Here is a 20,683-nt window from a genome sequence, read left to right on the forward strand (position 1 = left end):
AAGTCAAATCCAAGCCCTCACTTTGGAGTCAGTCCACCTGATCAGGTGCAAATATTATGAGCCACAACCACACCACCATAAGAGGGGATCCAGCCATAATGCAGCTCTTTCACTTGAGTATCTTAAGGATATCTCTTGTCCTTAAGGAGTGTTTGATGGAAGCTCAAGCTCTGCCCCTTCCACACAGACCCCAGCACCCTCCCAGTGCTCTGCAGTGGACTGGTGTCAGTGTGGGTGTGTGAGGTCCACAGGCTGCTCCCTGCTATCTCAGAGCCAGAGGGGTTTTCATTAGATTCAAACAGCAGCTGGCTCCCCAGGGAAGCTCCTGCTCTTATTTGATAAGGGATGCTCTTTTATCACACATGAAACTGCATGCAGTGATCAGACAGGCAGCGTGCACGGCTGCCAAGCAGAGGGAAGCTGGCTCTGGTGGAATATTTACAGCAGTGCCTCGCTCCTGCAAGTGAAGATTGGCCCAAAAATGGCCAGTTCTGCAAACCACAGCAGCTGGAACTTCTACCAGCCCACAGAAAAAATGTCCAAATAATATATTTGTTGGAGGGATCATCATGTTGTTTTTTAGAAGATAAAGTCACTATGGTAAATTAGAGTGGAGGGGGCATCTGAGATATTGGGGCTTGCAAATGTTTGTCACTCTTAAACTAACTTAGTTATTAATTCTCAACAACAAACAACACCCCTCATCCTAAACAGTAATTGTCTAAAGGGCACTCTCCAACAGAGAATAAATTCCATTTTCCTTCCTTTCTGGAAAAAAAAAATCTTTTTACTTTCAAGGGCAAAACTTTTTCAAGGTAATTGGCATCCCAGAACTTCAAAGCATTCCGTAAATCTTCAAAAACCCTACAAACATGAAAGTACATAGTGTGGCCACCTCCTTCAATACTGGTCTGACAGGTCAACCAGGAACATATGGAACGCTGATGTGTCAACAGTCTCTATTTTTCCTCTAGTGAGAGAAATTATATTATCTCTACATCTTTTTTTTTCCATTATATTTCCTCTGTTTTCTAAACTGTGTTGATGTTTCAAGGAATTATAGCTAAGACGAACTTGAAAACCGGACTGCTTTTGTCTTTTGTGCCTGGAAAGTACAGGTAGGTTGAGCTTGTGCATTTAGATGGATTTTCTGAAAATTACCTGGCTAAGTGAAAATAACTACTGTGGCTGTATCTATAAAATCTTAGGGTATGTTGTAATATCTTGTGATATCTACTTATAGCAATGGTACCTACAGTTTCCATCTATGAAACATTGAGAATTATTTAAGTATCTTTTTAATCCACATTTCCTTCAACTTCTGAGATTTATGACAATTGCTGTGGGTATTTGTCCTTTGTTTTTTTGGGGGTTTTTTTTTGGTTTTTTTTTTTTTTTTTTTTGTACTCCTGAAAAACTTTCTTATTTTCCCTTCATGACTCAGGGATAGCTTTCAGACCTGGTAAAAATTTGCTTTTCTTCCTCTACCTAACAAAGGTTTTTATTAAACATCCTAACTTCGAGGTGCTACCACACGCAACTGAAAGCCAAAATTAAATCAAAACCCAACAAATCCAACCTATCCCCTCCCAACCCAGTTCCCTTCCCTCCAAACTAAGGATGCATTAAGCCTTTTTTTTCTCTCAATGGCAATATCTGGATCACAGAGAAGCGTTTCAGTTCTTACTTTTAACAGTGAGGTACATGGACTTGCTGACGTCTGCTCCCACATCATTGCTGACCTTGCAGAGGTAGTATCCACTGTCTTCTTCCAGCACGTGTTTGATCAGCAAGGAGCCGTTTGTGAGCAGCTGGATCCGACCGTTCAGCGCGATCGGCTGGAACTGGGGAACCCCGGCACCTGCAGCAAGAAACCCGTGGAGAAAGGTTAAAAAGCACCTCGTGATTTTATTTTTAACAAGGCACAAGACACATCTTCCTGTTCGTAGAGGCTCAGTGCAATGAAAATGGCCTTTGATATCACCAGAAGGAACAGGATGGTTCCTTATTGTCTTAGGCTGGGGTGCGTGGTCTGTCACCATCTGTCAGAGCTGGGGCAGTTCTCTGCTGTTCTTGGGGCAGTTTTTTCTTTATCTCTCCCACAGCCAATCCTCCCTCCAGGAGATCTCTGCTGTCCATGGCCAGGGAGTGTCCCTGCAGGGCTGATCAAATTCCATCATCCCATGGGGAGATGCTCCGCCCAGGGCAGGAGCCAAGCATTCCTACCTGGATACAATCTGAGCCTGGAACAGCACAGCAGCCTTTGCCCACTGCATTCCCAGAGGAGCAGCTTTCTCCTGCCCTGCATTCCCAGAGGAAGAGCAGGCCCATCTCCAGCAGCCCTGGAGCTCCAGAGGAAAACTCCAGCCTTGTGCAGGATCCCTGCTCCAGCAGAACCACAGCTAGCACTGCAGGAGGGCTGAGCCCCCATGGGATGGGACTGTGCCACCACCCTGACCCACAGGGGGACAGGGCATGTTCTGACTCTGGCAATGGTTTTTCTTTTTGTACTATTACATTTGTATTTCTTTTTAATTTTCCTAATAAGGTACTGTTATTTCTATTCTCATATCTTTGCCTGAGAGCCCTTTAATTTCAAAATTATAATAATTCAGAGGGAGGGGTTTACATTTTCCATTTCAGGGGAGGCTCCCACCTTCCTTAGCAGACCTGCCTGCTCAAACCAAGGCAGTTATCCAAACTGAATTAATTGCAAGAAAAGAAGGAATGCAACAGCAGCAATAATCTGCCCATATTAAAGGGGCAAAAGGAGCACCAAGCAGAAGAACCAGGAAGGGGGAGAGAGGAAATGAAGATTTTCAGCCCTTTCATGGGTGAAAAGGCACATTTGTTGTACATTTAGAGGCTGATGAATTATTGACAATTACAGCTGAACAGTCATGGCAGTATGCATCCCTAATGCAAACAGCAAATGAATTTCTTATGACTGAGAGGATGTCTGCTGTAGTAAACATGGCACACTCAGGGGACCTCTAGGCCCTTGTTTGTGAAACCCTGGATAACATGGAAAGCCACATCAGTGACTGTTCCTCTTGTTTCCTGCTACAGCTGATGGACTGGTGACACAAAAAATCTCTGTTCTGCCATGTTTGCAGCCAGGATTTATTGACAAAGTGCACTGTTTAAAAAAACCTCCCAAAAATCCACAAAAAGCCCTAAATGAAACAAATAAAACAACAAAAAGCTCAGACCACTGATCAGACATCTTTTGGCAGCACTGTAAAAATGGAAGGTACATAAAAACAGGAAGCCAAAGATTTTTGTATCAAGTTTTAAGAAAGAATCTACTTTTCCTTGGAAATAAGATACTGAGTGATTTAGGGAACAGGAAGCATGATGCTGTTGTACTGTCACCACAAGTTCAGGTTCCTCCAACATTAAAGACTCCCTAAATGTATATTAAGACACATTTCTTGTAAAAAAGGGGTTTACAATCTACTTTGGCAGCAGGACATGGGATTTTTCAGGGAAGTCAAAATGTGCTCTTCTTCAATGGAATTCTCTTACACCACTTTCTGTACACAAAGTTAATATCTGTCAGCATTTATCACTATAAACATTTGGCTGAGTCAACCCAGAAGGAAATACGGTGAATAGATATTATGGGGAATTATTTATTGTAACATGGTGAGCTAGAATGAATACAAGATCTAGAATATTAAAAAAAAAACCAAAAAAAACAAACCCAGACATTCATAGCAAAACCACTTCTAGTCCTAGAAGAGTTTGCTTTGGGAACTTATGGCTACACTGAAGGCCTGGTGACCAATACTATAAAAATATGTAAATATTTTTACATATTTAAAAATGTTTAAATGATAATGTTTTCAGAAAAATTCAGTTGCCATTGTTGGTTTTTTCACTATTTTATTCATGTGCTTCTCCCACTTTCCTTTTTGTCAGTTTTTTTTCTTCAACAAGAAATTTTTCCTATCATTTAGTTGGAATGCACATTTGTGCTTTACTAACTGTAGATGCCTGCCACTGATTGCCCACTCACTTCCTGTGTTTCTTCACATGAAAAATTGTGGAACAATTTATTCACAGAAAGGAAAGGGCTGATACTCTTGAGGACAACTACTGGAAAAACTGGAAAAAAAATTGTGCAGCAGTTTGCAAAGTTTTCTTAATCTGCACACACATTTTTACTGCTATTGCAGGGCCAAAGTCCTTTCTGAGCAGGAGAGAATCTCATCCCATACATCTGTGTAGATGAGTCTGAAAGGGGATTTATCCAACAATTCTATGATTCTACCATTCCAAGATGGGTTATTTATCTCCTCACAGTTAATTACAACTCATCTAGCCTGGCTTGTGCTCCTTCAGCACACAAACAGAAGAAACCAGACCCTTTGTGGTCTATATTCAGAATTAAAATCCCACATACCACTGAGATTATTGGAATTTGGATCCTGCACCCTTCTTGCAACAAACCATAATTTATTAATAAGAGCACAAATAGTCTTTAACATGAACTTTTCTCTCAACCTTTTTTCTTCAAATGCAATTTGAATATTTACAATTAGATCCTAAGAAAACCAAAAAATTACATGGAGCATTACATAAAGATTACTTCTCAACAGCACCTAGTTTTGTTTTTTAAGGAATTTAAATTGAATATTGGATCTGTGTCCAATTTAGATTGGATACGGAGTTTGCAGAAAGTGGGTTTTTTTTGCTAAAACCTACCAGAAGACAGCTGGCCAGAAGATAGAATCTATCAGGCAGTCCATTTGAACTAAGAAGCAGTCAATTTTCTATGGTTACTGAGGGTCAAGTGGGGCCACTTTTAATGCTCTGTTACATGAGGAGAAAATGTTAAAGCATTATGTAAAGCTCATACTGAATTACTGTTTATGTTAATGCTACCTGACCTTCCTTCTTTGCTGAAAAGACATGATTGGCCATGTTATCACAAGTTTTGAAGGGGAGGAAAAAAAAGCAGCCAAATGCTGCTGGTGAACCTTGTTGGTTGTTTCAGTTAAAGCTGGGTCTGTTCTCCCCCAGCCATCCTTTTCATCCCTTGCCTGCTGAGCTGACACAGGCTCACAGGCACAGCCAGGACATCTCCAAGGCAGAGCAAAAGTCCATCCATCTCAGCCTTGTCTGAGACAGTGACCAGCACTTTGTGCTGGGGTGTTGGAACCCTGGAAGCTGAGAATTCCAGACTTTCTGTGCTGCCAGGCACTGACCCCCAAGAGAACACTGCATTGACCTGAGGCCCTGGAGAAGCTTCCAAAATGGAATGACAGAACTGGGATTGTGGGTGTGCAGTTTGAATAGAAGTGTGTGATATCACAGGGTGGGAAACTCAGAGTTTAAGGGTTTAGAATACAGTAATAGATATAAAGCAGGATGGAGGGTTTAGGGTGGAGGCTGCTCCTTCTTCTTCACCTTCTTCTCCCTGGGTTTGGGTGATTTTGTCTAATTGGATAAAATAGTTCCCACTGTGGGCACGGGTGGTTGGGCATTGGGTTAAAAGTGAAAATAATTTAGGTGTCATTTCTTAATTTGACAGTTTATCCTTAAAAGGCCTTGTACAAAGAGAGCTACATCTCCATTTTTAGCTTGTTAAAGTACTGTAGAAATCACAGTTTGTGAGACTGTAACAGAGATAAGAACTAATAAACATCTGAGTCTGATCAAGAAATACCATCTCACACATTTAATCCCTACCTTGGCAAAAAAGAAGGAAAGAATCCATTACTGGGGGAGATGATTTATGAAGAATAAAACATGACTGGTATGTCCTTCATTGGACCCTGCTGCTCCCTGGCAACTTGGGGATTAAAACAGCAACTTAGGGGTGAGCGGGATGTTATTAAGGCAGAATTAGCCTGTTCCCAGTGGTCCCCACAGGAATCCTACCTTTAGAGTACTTCCAGACGATGGTAGGAACGGGATAACCCTCGGCAGAGCAGTTGAGAATGACGGCTTTCCCATAGATCCCGTCCTGGTCGCTGGGCTGGACCACAAACCTGGGGGGCACTGTGGGAAGGGAGCAAAGAGAGGCATCAGAATTCCAGCAATTTATTGGCAATTTATTGGGTATCTCAAAATGGCAGAGCAGTCACATGCAGAATTATAACATTTCATAGTGAAAAACAAAGATTAAAACCAGTTTTTTGCTGATCCAGTAACACACTCACTAAGGGTGGTTTTGCCAGATAATTCACTTTCTGTGCACAACCTCGATGTATTTCTTGCCAGTCATGACAAAACCACTTGTCTTTACAGGATACCAAAATAAGTTTATAAGACCTCCCCATGGGAGAGGTTAAAAATGGAGTAATAGATAAATCATATTATTGTGGACAGAAAATAAATGCTTTCTACCAAAGGTAGGTTTGTCAAATGTCTAAGAACAATAGAATTTTTCTGTTTGCTTTTTTATAACAGTAAACTACCAAGCTTTAGAAAAAAAAAATTATTTAATATAAATAACCTTAGCAAATAATGCTTTTATTAGCAATCAAATCACTTAATATTAAAATGAGGGTATTTGAACCATAACTTCTGATGGGACTTTGCCTTCCAACCAGCCAGAGAGAGGTTCAACACAATTTGCTTGCATTAAGTTGATAAGAAATCTTATTCCAGTGCATCAGTGTACACATACTATTAAACTTATCCCAAAGTAGCATAAAACCACTGCAGTGTACCTATTTACACATAAATAAAATAAGAGCTGCTTATCTCAAGAAAAAGCTATACATGTTCCAAATACCGTGAAGAAAACAGCTTGTGATAATGTTAGGTCCAAAAATTTGATATGAAAGACTGATTCTAAATATCCAAGTCTCAGTAAAACCTAAGCATTTGACAAAATCATGAAAAAGAGGCTGAAAGTTGTGAAGACTATGGAAAATCCCATGAAAATTTTGAATATTAAAAGTGTTTAATGGTTGTATTATAGTCAGTTAAAGTCACAGTATTTTGTTGACCCTCTGCTCTTTGGTTCAGAATATGGAAGTGTAAATATCCAAGAAAAAAAGAAGTAAATTAATTGTGGATTTATTCTACATGTTTTTCATTCTGTAATTTCTCACAGGGCCACAGAGAGTTACTGAATATGGGACAGACTTTTTTCTTCACAAATTATTTTTTTTCCCCTTGAGTTCACCAGCACACTGAGTTCTAAGGCAGCACAAGAGAAATCCTAATAGTTCCTTGCTCTCCTCATCCCACTGCAAAATTTGAAGCCTCATGGATTCCCCAGGTCCAGGCAGTGCTGAATTTGTCTGAAAGTAGAAGAAGACAGAACATAGGACCCAAACATCCATCCTTGTTCTGGTCCACCCCTCAGCTGCCTCTCCAGAAGTGCCAGAAATTAAGAAAGAAAGTTTGCTAAAAGGTTTTAGCACAAGAAAATGCAAGGGAGCACAGAGGGGGACCTCAGCACTGTAAATATTTTTCCTGGGGCCTGAAATAGTTATTAATGCCCATGAATATCGGACTAATTATCCATCGAAAAAATCTGTGTGCAGAAACACAGCAGAAGCACCAATGCTCTAATATATGACCCTCAAGTTTTCTTCAGTATAAACACTCTCATAATTCATGCAAATATTAGCTCTCATTGTGCCAGACTGTCCCAAGTTTTCCTGAAGGAGAAACAGGAGCTGGCAGTGTGGGTAAGTGTGGGACAGCTCAGAATTGAAGGTCTGTGGAAATTCTCTCTGCAGGTTCAGAGACCCCTCCTCACAACAGCTTGAGCCTTCCTCCCTGTGCCTTCACAATCCAGACTCCCCTTCAGCTTTCTCTTTCCACATTCATAGATAGAGCTGCTTTATAAAAGGACAACAGTCCTTTAGAGGGCAAATCACCCCCTGTTTTAGGCTGGGTGTGTGTGCCTTCCTTAGCAGACACCTGTCTGTTCAAACCGAGACATCCCCCTAACTGGACCTTTTCCTCACTATGGCCAAAATGCAAAGTTGTTTATTGCCTAACTACAGAAATGCTCTTTGGAACACAGCTACAAGAAATAGAAGGAACCAGCAGTGATAGAGGGAAGAGATACCTCTGTACTAGAAAATATATTTACTGCTGGCAAACACTTTGGCTTTCCAAATGGCTGCCACGCTGAGAAACATTTATTGTAAGTTATGTTAATTCACAATAGGTGAACGTCAAACATGAAATCCCAGCAGCAACAGCTCTGGGCAATCACCCATCCTGTTCTAATTGTCTGCTCAGAGAAAACATTTGCTTCAGTAGCTCCTTTCTCACTGTCCTGTGTTCGTTTCATGCCCAAACACACAATGAGGTATTTTCCAAGGCAGGTAAAAAGCACAGTTAGTTGCACAAATAGATTTGATTTTGTACGACTCGGCATCAGCTTGTTTCACCTCGGTAGCTGTGAGTAAATTTGTGTTTGCATCTTCTTAAAAATCAACTACAAGCTGCTTATCCATAAAGAGGAATAAAAACCCAAAGAATAACATGAACCCACCATTCTTACAGGTAAAACCAATTAACCCACCATTCTTACAAGTAAATTATTACAAAAGATGCAATGGAGTGATTGATAATTACTGTCCTCCTCTACACTGAAGAATGTGAAGAGAAAAATGTCTTTTAAAATCTGTCTCCCAATACAAAATTTCTGCAATTTGTTTTATTTCCCTTCTCTTTGAAAAACATTTATCATATTCTTCATTTGCTTTGGATGACACTGGCAAGAAATGCTGAATTTTCAGGAAATAGTTTTATAGTTTTATGTTTAGTATAAAATAAATGCAATCAATCTTTAAAATACTATTTGCATTAAAGTTGTCTGCTGAAACACAATTTTTGTGTAATCCCATTAGGAAGATATAGAAAAAAAAAGGATGGATGCTAAGTGGAAATATTCTTTGGGATTTTTGATGGAAAGTCTGCCACATTCATCCACATCTTTTAAGAACACACTGAGATATCCATGGTGTGTTGTGCCTTTAACACTGACAAGCACTGAACAAGGCTTTTCATCACATTTATATCACTGTATTTTTGGTAATATGTAAAACCTCAGTTTTTGCTCAGATATTCTTGATATTCTCAATTCTAATTGTTACTTTCAGTAGAGAACAATACTAGAATGGTAACTGCCAAAATTAAATTTTGCTCTGTAGCTCCAGGACCAGGTGTATCATCAGAAATCAGAGAATTTCCTTCTTTGGATCCATAAACAAAAGTTACCAGAAAAAACTCAGCCCATACCCAGTAATAGAATGTCTACTATGTTTAGTAAAGCTTTGCCATCCTTTAGGACTGGTTATAAAAATGCCAACTGCTGCTCTGGTTTTGAAGACAAACCCTTGCCCCTTAGTCTTAAGACTGCCAATAGAAATCTGAAGAGATGCTACAACTAAATAAAAATTACTCATTTAATGAACTTTCAGTTTTTTTCTGTATTGCTGTCTAGGTAAAGCCAGAGGATTTTTCTTCTTATATAAATGATGAAAAATCAAACAGAGCAGACCTTTACATTTACATTTTTTTTTCCTCCTTACTTGCTTGCTTCTCAATTTTATTTCAATTTAATAACTTTTTCTGTGCTATATGCTGCCATAGTTATGAACACAGTGCTGTTAAAAACTTGTTATAGATTTTGATACTTAGATTTAGATGATAAACCTATGCTCACTTTTTCATTATCTTTCAGGAGATCATTAGCCCTTAAAGAAAATATGCTTAGCAAGAATTTAACCAAGGTAATTTGCCTGATATATTTGAGTTAATAGAAAAAAAGTAAACAATTGGTTCCTCCCCTCTTTAGCTGTAAAATGTGAGACTCCTCTACTCCTTTAGAAGTGAAACTCTCTGAAATTGCTCATGAATGTGACTGAACAGTTCTACCTTTATCATCCTCCTTATCTCAGAAGTACAGTTCTTTGAGCCTGTGAAGGAGGGCATTTAAAGTTGCTTTAACAGTGAGTTTCTGGGAGGCTTTCATTCAATGCAGCCCACAGGCCTGTGATGGGAAATGAGCTGTTGAATTATTTAGGGTAAGAGCTGTAAGTTGACAGATGCCAACTCTTTAATGGCTGAACTCAAAGGAGGTAAAAGGTTAAAAAATAAAAGTTAAAAAGAGCTAAAATGCCTAAAAAAGGTATTTTCAGTCAATATTATGGTTAGCAGTCTCAGGTCCTCACTGAGGGCAAACAAAGGATGGAGCAATCAGAACAGGGTTCAGCATGCCAACTCTTTAATGGCTGAACTCAAAGGAGGTAAAAGGTTAAAAAATAAAAGTTAAAAAGAGCTAAAATGCCTAAAAAAGGTATTTTCAGTCAATATTATGGTTAGCAGTCTCAGGTCCTCACTGAGGGCAAACAAAGGATGGAGCAATCAGAACAGGGCTCAGCACCCCCAAATCCTTCTCCCAAGGCTGCTCCATCGTTTCATTCCCAGCCTGGATGGATCCTGGAGATTGCCCTGACCCAGGTGAGCACCAGCACTTGGTGAGGTTCAGCATCCTGAGATCCTTGTGGTGCCACCTCCACTCCCTTGTTTAAACCTGCTCTGTGCACGTGCAAGAATCCCTCCTGACCTGCCAGGGACCAGGTGCCAAACTCACACATTCCTTCCTGGACTTCAGATACACGCAAGCACTTCTGGCTCCCAGAGATCAGTGAATCCCTCTGGAGAGCAATTCTGAAGGCTCCTGACACGAGCTCCTCTGGTGGGCTGCTGGAGTGAGTTAAGAAATAATCTATGGCGCCAGCCTGGAATGCAGTGTTTCATTTTTACATGGAATATTTGTACTTCATGTTTGGATCCCACTGTCAAAATGATGGAGGAAATTTAATCAGCCAAAGCAACCCTTGATGTATTAATGAATGAGATCGTTAAACACTGTACTTTAGCAAAGATGAACAGTTATTAAATGTGGTCATTGGACCTAAGGGGTCGATTTAGCTGGTTTAGTGAAACCATTTGCTCTGCAGTTCAAGAAAAAAGATGTACTTCTGCAAAATGACACCGTGCTTAGTGCTGATCAGGTTTGTCTAATGAATACATTAAATAAGTGAATCTTTTAGGAGTCATCTTCAAAGCCACGGTGTAAACACCAGCAAAGAAAGTAGATGAGTTTAGACACCAGCTCTGACCTTAAATCTTCCCTCCCTGCTTTTCTGTCCCAAACTGCTTTTGCTGCATCACCCCAGTGTCACTGCAGGACACGAGACAACACGATGCAGACACGCTGTTGCTCTCAGGAAAAAAAGGCAGGAAAAAAAAAGGGAAGTTTATTTTCTGACTCCAACATTTATAGATTTCCAAAGGTGACAGTGGATTGGAGGGTGAAAGTGCCACCTCTCTAATAACACCGGACAAACCAACAGTCCATCAAGTTTCTCCTCCTCCATAAAAGAATGCAAAACAATAAGCTGTTTACAGAAAGTGTGTGAGAAAGTTTGATACAAGAATGCAAACACCAGAAGGCTTAGAAAATCTTAAAAAATCAGGGCAACACCCGAGCACCACCACCAAATGTCAAAAAAAAGGTGGAAACTCTCTTACATCTGGAAAATTCAGGGACTCCTCACTGTGTGCCTATCTATCTAATTATATTCAACACCCCTGGCAAGTGCAAAATGAAAACACATTTAATGCACTAAATGCATTATGGGGGGTTATTAGGTATCTGAAGACCTTATCTCAATTTTAACTTATGATGTGTTCACTAACAGCACATATAAAATCATGATTTATGCATCTTTGAATTCCCTTTTCTGGTAGTATCAGAAAAATTTTGAACTCATAACAGATTTATCAGTTTTTTCCTTTTGGTTACCCATTAGAATTCTTTTCATTGCTTTTTATTTCATAAGTACTTCATTTTAGGAAACTGTACAGAAATTAATAACACATGATAAAGTGTATATAGATTTTTAATCACTCTTAGACGACAGCCTTAATAAGTAAAGTCTTGATTAATTCCTCGTGATGATTTAAGTAGTTGACAGAGAAGATATTTTCCTCATTTCTATCTATGGCTCTCATAACAGGATCCTATCCTTTACTTTTTCTTAAGGACTAGCAAACAAGAGTGTGCCAAGAAATTACTATTATTATTATTAATAATAATAATAATAATAATAAATTTATGAGGTTTTGAGAAGCCTTTCTAGCTGCCAAATTTTTATTGCATTTCCAGAAGATCTGTAGACCAGGATCTGGAAGAGCCTAAATTTTGAGAAGCAAAGCCCCGTTCTCACTCACTTCCACTTCCTACTGAGTTTTCAAAAAACATTCCATAAACATTGGGACTAATCAAGCCTGCTTTTCTGTGGATTTGTATCTCATGTTTGAGGAGAGATCCCAGTTGGAAGAATTCTTGTGTTGGCAGAAGGTTTTGCCTGTTTAGATTCTCTGGTATTACACCCGGTGTTCCTTATTAATCACCTCTTAATATGAAGTTTGCAGAGCTCAGCTCCAGTGAAGGTGTTTTCCCCTCTTCCAATTAATCTAAAATTAGCCAATAATTTGTGGAGAGAAGCACTGACAGCCCCATGTCCAGAGCATTTGGCTCTGTCTCATTTCTAGGTTGCCACCAAGGAGCTCATGGCAGAGAGAGCTGGGATTGCCCTGAGATGATCTCAGCCAGATGCTCCAAAGCTTCACTGTCTCACTTTCTCTCAGCTGCTGCCTTCCATCTCCTGTGTGATGCTGTGGAAGCTGGCCATCCTCTTCCTCTGATATTTAACACACTTGCTGGCCAGGTGTGCTGGCCCATTTTAGGGCTCCTCATCACCACCTGGTTGCTTTTAAAGCACAAAATAATTGGAACTGTGAAGATTTGCCATGAAGTGCCCACAGAATTTAAAAAGCCAGTTCTTGTTTTCCTTTTGCCATTTAGCACCACTGGCAAAATGGCAGTGCAGATCAGATATGAAAAATAATATTTGTAGGACGAATATAAGAAATCCATTTAATAGAATTAAAACTAAACAGGAATACATGATGATAAACAATTGCATATCTATGTGATCTGACAGAAGATATTGAGGATAAAGTATCTGAAGATGTGAAGATGATGAATTTAGGTTTGTGTATGGAATCTGCAGAAGTTTGTGTGTTCACTAATAATTCAGAAGAAGCAATGAGCAGTTGGCCTGTGTTTCTTCATTCACCTTAGGAATGTCTTGACTTTAGATTTTACTTCTAGTCCTACCCATGTGCTGTAAAATGATGTGGATTCCCATTTAGTTTGGAAACACGATGGCCTGCACTGTTTTAATGTCTACTTTTGAAATGAGTACAAAGACAGCCTAAATAAGGAAAAAGGAAGTGGGTGGGTAACAATCATATTTCACCTAATTTTCCTTTCCCATTCACTGTCTGCTCTCATATCAAAATGCACAGTGTGCACATAAATAAGATTTTACCAGAAAACATCTCCCAGCATTTAGGATATCCAACATTTAAGTTTACAGCACGCTGCTGAGAAACCCTCAAACAATGGGGATTAGAAAAAAAAGAGGAGTTAAAGCACCACTTCTCCTTTAATTTTGAGATAAACCACTTAGATTATTTAGAAAAATATGTTGCAGTTATACAGCACCTATGAACAAAAAGATGAAGCGGGATCAGAAAGCCTGGAGAATAAACAGGCAGCAGGAAAACAAGTCTGACTTGAAATGTGTCAGGTCAGGTTGGAGGCAGAGGAGGAGCGATCACAGTGACTCTTTGGTGGCTGTTTGAGCTCTGACCTCTGTGGGACGAGGCAGCTGAAGCAGTTCAGCACGAGGGAAAGAGATCAGGGTAGGGTTTTGGCAGAGAATTCAGGTCAGACATGATATTTCCCCTTTTCCTCTGAGTGAGAGCTGTTATCTCAGATACACATCCAAAACTGATTAAAACATTATCATTTAAAGGGACAGGGAGAGAGAAGAGAGAGAAGAATAAAGGAGGCTCTGCAGAGCATTACGTGGGCAGATAAGCAAAGGGGGAACATGATGTAGCCTTCATAACCTCCCAAAAATTTCAGGATCCAGGATTGTTCTCTCTAAGCCCTTGGGTATAAGAGAGTGGAAATCTCCTCTCTATCATGCCCTTGGGTTTTTTACACCTCCTCTGGAGGTGTAATTAGAGCAGGAAGCATATGAGGGGGAAATGGAGGTGAAAATGGAGGTGTTGTGGTGAGGGACAGGTGAGAAAGGCTTTCCAAAACTCCTCTGCTGGACAAGAAGGGAAAACAGATTAATGCCTGAGAAGGCAGCAAGAGGCAGATGCGTCCTGGGAACAGAGGTCGGGGGAGGAATTACCCACAGACAGCAGGAGACAGGGAAAGTGCAGTTCAGGCAAAGCCAGGAGAAGTCAGGGCATGGCAGGGCTTGTCCCCATCAGTGGGGGACAGGCAGAAATCCCTACACAGGGCAGAAATCCCTACAAAGGGCAGAAATCCCTACAAAGTGCAGAAATCCCTGCACAGAGCAGAAATCCCTGCATTCACGAGTCTCAGTGTGGTGAGGACAGACAGTGGTGGCAGAGAACCTGTTCTCAGTTGGCAAAACCACCCAGAGAGTAAGAAATGCCTGTAGGAACCCACCCAGGGATGCTGCAGATTCATTCCCATCGCTTCCAGAGATGAATTACAGCTGAAAACCAGGGAAAATCCCAGCTGGTTTTAGGTGCAGCATTTCTGAGCAGGGCAGACACAGGCAGTAATGTGAGGTTTTCAACCTTCCCTTCTCCAGCAAAAGAGGAGGTGAGGAAAATCTCTCATTACTAGAGTGAGGAATAGGGTTAAAATCTAGCAGAAAAGCTTAGAGAGGAATAAATAAATGCATGTAGTTAATCAAACCACTTCATTTAAGAATTAATAAATGAGGAAAGTAATAGACAACTGTACTGAATAATCTTAAGCAAGATTAAAATCAGTGAAATTTAAAAAAAAAAAGAAGAAATATTTGTATCAAAACTAGTAGAAAAGTAATGGATCTGTTTACCACTGAGTTTTGGGAATACTAGCATTAAAAAAAAAGTAGACATATTGGAAAACTAGGGAACAATTCCTTAAGGATAGCATTGGGAACATTTGATTTAAAAGAGTTCTTCAGATTTTGGGGTGGAAAAAACCCAGGAAAGATTGCAAAAGCCCCATTGAGATTTTAAGGTTTGTCTTGGCGAACTTATAGGAGGGAGTATAAAATGTAGAAATGTGCAGCAGGCAGAAATTACTGAGGTTCCTTGTAGAGTTATTCTTTCTCTGAGAAGCCCAGTGGCTTGATAGCAAGGAGGAGATGGTGGAGAGGGAAGGGTCTGACTGAGTTTTCAAAAATAAAAATTTGAAACACTTTGAAAAACTCCTAGAAAGAAAAGGAAGCAATGTGCTTTTGTTGAAGATGTACACAGTAAGTTTGAAGATACATCACAAGGAATAATCTCTAGATAATTTGGCTAAGGTGTGACTAGAAAGGTTTCTTCCACATAAAATATTTGCTTACTGAATGTATATTCACTTTTATTTCAAGGCAAAATGTTGTGAAGTCATCATGAGTGCGTGAATCCTGCTAAGTGCATAATAAACACAAACCAGGAAAAGTAAAATGTAACAGCAGAGAGTCCTTTCCCCATGAAGTCAACATCAATAATCTGCTTTTTTACTGACATAATGTTGTAGGAGAGAGTGGTCCAAAGAAAAAATGGGTATAATCAAGCACACTGAAACAATAGTAGAGAACAATTTGATACCGTCTCAAAGGCTTGATCCCAATGACAAAATTTCCCAGGAAATCACTCCTGCAGCACCCCAAACACTCCAGGGTTTTTCATTAGTTTCAAGACTTTTAGATAGGAAAAACCACATTACTTTCTGTGCCTCATTGCTCTCTGTGCTCTCTGTCACAGAGTCAGAGATTACCATATTCCCCTCTATCATTGTCACTGCTTTTAATGAAGGGATGGGACTATTTTGAGGCTAAGAACGATTTATTGCTCAGACAAACATCAGTCTCAGAGGCTGTGAGATTTTAAAGGAGGAAGCATTTGGCCACAGCTCCAGAGCAGTCACAAGTTCTTTGTTACAAGGCAATATAGAACTTTCCAACCCAATAAACACTTGCCACAGTGTTTATTTTGTTTTTCTAACCTTTACTTAATTCTGCTGCACTGTGGATACTTTTATCCAATGAGTGCTATCTCACATGCACACAGATGCTTCTATTATAACTTCTAAACTCTCAGCTTATTCTATACAACCACAGCCCTACATTATAAACCCTTCACATATGCTTCTATTATAACTTCTAAACTCTCAGCTTATTCTATACAACCACAGCTCTACATTATAAACCCTTCACCATCTTATCAACACAGTTTCTCACTTACTTAAGGCATATTCTTACAACTACAGAAACATAAGTTTATGATTTTTCTGCTTGATGTCTGTGTATTGTATTTTTACATCAATCCACGCTTCTCCCAAGGCTGCAAATCAAACCCTTCCATGTCTGTGGAAGCTTCTGTATTTCTGATTCCCACACCCCTCTTTTTCACACTTCCCATCCAACAGCTGTCACCACAAAATACCGACAGATCCCGCTTAATTGGCGCCTTTCAAAGTAATTACACCTCCTCACCTCTGACGATTAATTGGCTCTGGTGCTCCACGGCTGCTGCGTCGTTCCTGGCTATGCAGGTGTAATTCCCGTTGTGCATCAGGGAGAGGTTGGAGATCCTCAGGGAGCTGGTGAAGTCGATGTTGTCGATGGTGACGCCCAGGCTGGCGGGGATGGGCCGGCCGTCCTTCTGCCAGGTGATGGTGATGGGCAGGTCCCCCGAGACCACCACGCAGGGGATGAAGACCCTCTGCCCAATGGAGAAGCGAGGGAACTCGAAAGGTTGGATGAAAGGTGGCACTGGAAGGAGAGAGGGAAAGAGGGAGCTGTTGAAGCCACGGCCTTGTTAATGGAAATTACATCACGGGGCAGATGTGCAGCATGGGATTGATGGCTTAGGATTTTAGCTTTTCGTGTATTTTAAAATTTTAATATTTTCATATATTTTTAAATATTTCATACATTTCAATATGAAATATTATAATATTTCATATATATTTTAATCCTGTGATTCTTTAGTGTGTAGCTCTAAACTCCATATACAGTCCTAGTTACTGCTTTCCCAGTTTGGTCAGACACAGCAATTCCTCTCCAGGCCTGGGAATCAAGAACACCTCACTGTCTCATGGAGAAATGTAAACAAAAGTGAGTTGGGGGGGAGCAAACTTGGGGTAAATTACTTCATTACCTGAAGCTGAAATTGGAAAATTAACACCCAATATGCAAATGGACCAAACTTATAAAAGTGTGAAACCTGTGACCCATCATCCAGTTTGGGTGTAGCCCCTGGGAGGGCTTTGTCTGCCCTAAATGTACCTGAAGGCCCTTCAATAAATATAACCACTTTTTATTCCCTTGTCTGTCCTCTGTTTTTAGGTAACCCCAACCCCAAGGCATCAGGATGTGCAGAATCTACACCTCTGACAGCTGTAAAGCATTGTTTAGCAGGAAAAATCACATTTTTGAAAACACCTTCTCATTCCTTAGCCAGTGCATAAGCAGAAATGACAAGCAGGGGGAATCCTGGCTTCTAGAGACACCTAAACTCACTGGCAGACCCTTGCAAAAGGATCAAGCAGCTCCTCCAGAAATGACAATATTGCCAGTTTGAGCCTCTCCAGGGCTGCCAGAAGTGACCTTGCCAGGAAGAGCTCAGCAGCTTTCAAGGTCTGGTGCAAGGGCCTTGCTTAAAGGTCATGGAATAGACCTGGAAGAGGCTCCAGCTTTGCTTCTGGGATGTGTTGACAGGGAGTGTGAGCTTCCTTAACTGCTTCTAGCACTTATTTCTTAATGTTTTAAGTCACAATTCTCACTAAGGTTACAGGAAGGAGAAGTACTTGTAGGACAGCAAATTAAGGTAAAACTGATTTCTAATCAGAGGGATGGTACAAGGCACGAATGTTCAAGTTGGCATTTCATTTCTGCTAAGCATATTTGGCCTGAAAAATATTTTTTTCTTTCCTTTTATTTTTATTTAAACCATATTATTCTCAGACTGAACCAAAAAACATGAAAGAAATTACCATATTTTCTACCAAAGTAAAGAATTACTCTTCTTAAAATAATTTTGTTTTCAGGTATTCTTAAAAAAAGCTAGTGACATGGGTAGTTAGATTAAATAAACATAGAAAAAATAATGGGGCTGCCATGTTTTCTTTGGGTTGTGGTTGAAATGTTTACTAAAAAATTGTTAAATTGAGAGGCAAATACTTGTCCAGATGAAGGAATTAAAATCTTCTGCCCTTTTCAGGGGAGCATTCAAACAGCCAGGGCATTGATCTCACACTGGATTTTATCCATCACTGCTGAAAGGGCTGCACAACCAACTTTGCAAGCAGCACTCAAACCCTGATTTATCAAAAGAGAAAGTTCCTACAGGTTATGCACCTCAGATTTAGAAGTGCATTCTCCCATTGCCTGGGAGATCACTTACACATAATCTGTACTACACTGGAACAGGAAAGATGGAAGGATACCCAGGGCAGAACATTTATAGTGATCGATATGTTTGAACTCAGAAGAAAATGAAGTTAGTGGCTTTATATAATTGTATTTCTTTTGTCCTTTTTTCCCTTCAGAAATTGTAAGGTTGTGGTTTCCCCAGAGCTGAAGCAGAAAAAAAATAAATCTCTCAAGTGGTTGCAGTGTGTGCCTGTGGACTTCCCCAGCAGCATTTTTCCTCCTCTGCCAGTGTCCTAATTCTGGGATGCAGGGACAAGTGTTGGTGGCCACTGAGTAGCTCCAGGCATTTCCTTTGATCCCAATGTTGGATCCTCCATTAGGAGGAAGAAAGTTCATTAGGCACTGGGTGGGCTTTGAAGTCCCTTCCAGCCCAAGCCATTCTGTGATTTATAATTCCATGATTCCAGGCCCCTCAAAGGTCCAAGGCCTTGTTCAAAGCCGTGTTCAAATGTTAGTGCAGATTCATCTCACAGTGCAAGAGATTGACAAATACAAATATGGTGTTAACTCCACAGTTTCCAGCACAGCCACGGTGCCAATTGATGAGGGGAAGTCATGACCATGCTCAGCTGCCACAGAGAGGTGACATCAGGGACAGGACAACACAATTCATCCTTTCAGGCCTTCACTGGCTTTTCCCAAGACTGTCTTACTGGATTTGGGAAAAGTGCCACTGCCATCCATTTTTCTCACAGGCTGTAAGACTTTTCCTGGCTGCCATCTCTCCGATTGCTAAAACCTGTCCTTTGGCATTCTGAAAACCTGGTAGATCAGGCATAGAAAAAAAAGAAACTTGGTATAAATTACTGTGTTTATTTCAATTTTGAGTGCTGGAAAGTACCTTCTTGTTCACTTGGGGACTTCTGCTGTCACAAAGTGAGGCAAAATACCTGCAGCCTCTTGGAATTACCTTAGCCCAGCACACTCAGCCACATGAGATATCTCAGATTCTTTGTACATCAGCAGAAAAAAAATTCTCCTAGCATTTATTGACAAGCAGTTCATAATACGAATGGGAATGAGAAATTAACTGAATGTATCTTTGAAAAGGTTTTGCCATAAATTTTCCCCTTGATGAGTGTAAATACCAGCTAAGTGCCAAATCCTCCCCTTACTATGCTGCCCAGCACATTTCTGCCCAAATCCTTCCCTTCACCTCAGACATCATTACTGAAAAATACACTAAAATTCACAGCAGGGTGGCAAATTACTTCTGTATTTTCTGCTGAGTGTGTGAGAAATTTGAGCCAATCTTTCACAGACAAGATGATATCAAAAGTCAGACAAAATATTGCCCAAGGATTATAATGTGCATGTTCACTCTCCATTTCCCTGATGAAGAAAACAGGAAGAAAGATCATTAGGTGACATTGAAATGTTTTTCAGAAAATATTGATTTGCAAGGCTGCATTTACCAGCTCTAAAATATAAGTAGCAGCCTGCAGAGTATTTCAGAAATTGGCTGAAATATTTTTAGGCAGCACATTATGCTTCTATTCAGGTTTTTAAGATACAGAGGAAACCAACATTTCTGCTTCATAAAATATAATGTATATTCAGCCTTCAGCAGCTTGCAGTCCTGACGAGGAGCTTACTTTAAAAGCCAGTGTGTAATTTAAAAATCAGTACTTAGAAGAAAGTAAATAGTCTTGCAAAAACTTTGAAGTATTGAGGAATGTTTTTCAGCTACAACATTCACCAGTTTAAATTGGTAAGCTCTCATAGGAGATAAACTTTCTTTTTGCTCGTTTGAAGGAGGAAATGGCCACCAAAAAAAAATTACTTATTAAAAATTTATGATGATATCCAGCAAATAATTTCTGAAATATAAAATTTTCTGTCTCTATCAAAATCTGCAGTAAAAAGTAGAGATATAGTCTCAATAGAAGAAAATATCAAGCTTGATTAACCAACATGAGGAGGTTTTTTTGCACACTAAAGCTGTACCATTGCAAAGCAGCACTAAAAAAATAAGAGGGGTGTGTAGTACTTTGAGAGAGAAAATTTACAGTAGGACAGATGTATTTAAAATCTGCTTAAAATACTTCAAGGTGTGTTTATGTATTTTCCTTCCCTATACATAGCTTTAGTTCGACCATATTTCAGAGTTTGCATTTGATTTCTTTTTTTTTTTTTGTGAAATTATGCTATTTTAT

At 39.9% G+C, this 20,683-nt stretch overlaps 1 protein-coding gene across 2 annotated transcripts in view; it reads right to left on the reverse strand.

The window, feature by feature from the left end:
* Positions 1–20,683, reverse strand: part of DSCAM (DS cell adhesion molecule) — a 367,344-nt gene that overhangs the window by 135,488 nt on the left and 211,173 nt on the right. For both annotated transcript variants that reach the window (XM_041487754.1, XM_041487755.1), the window contains exons 7-9: positions 16,587–16,865; positions 5,890–6,009; positions 1,688–1,861 (exon numbers count right to left, since the gene is read on the reverse strand). In XM_041487754.1, the coding sequence (XP_041343688.1) occupies positions 1,688–1,861; positions 5,890–6,009; positions 16,587–16,865 (573 nt within the window). The remainder of the gene's footprint in view (positions 1–1,687; positions 1,862–5,889; positions 6,010–16,586; positions 16,866–20,683) is intronic.

This window comes from Pyrgilauda ruficollis, unplaced genomic scaffold, assembly GCF_017590135.1.
Source record: "Pyrgilauda ruficollis isolate IOZ18807 unplaced genomic scaffold, ASM1759013v1 scaffold84, whole genome shotgun sequence".
Classification (NCBI taxonomy): Eukaryota; Metazoa; Chordata; class Aves; order Passeriformes; family Passeridae; genus Pyrgilauda; species Pyrgilauda ruficollis.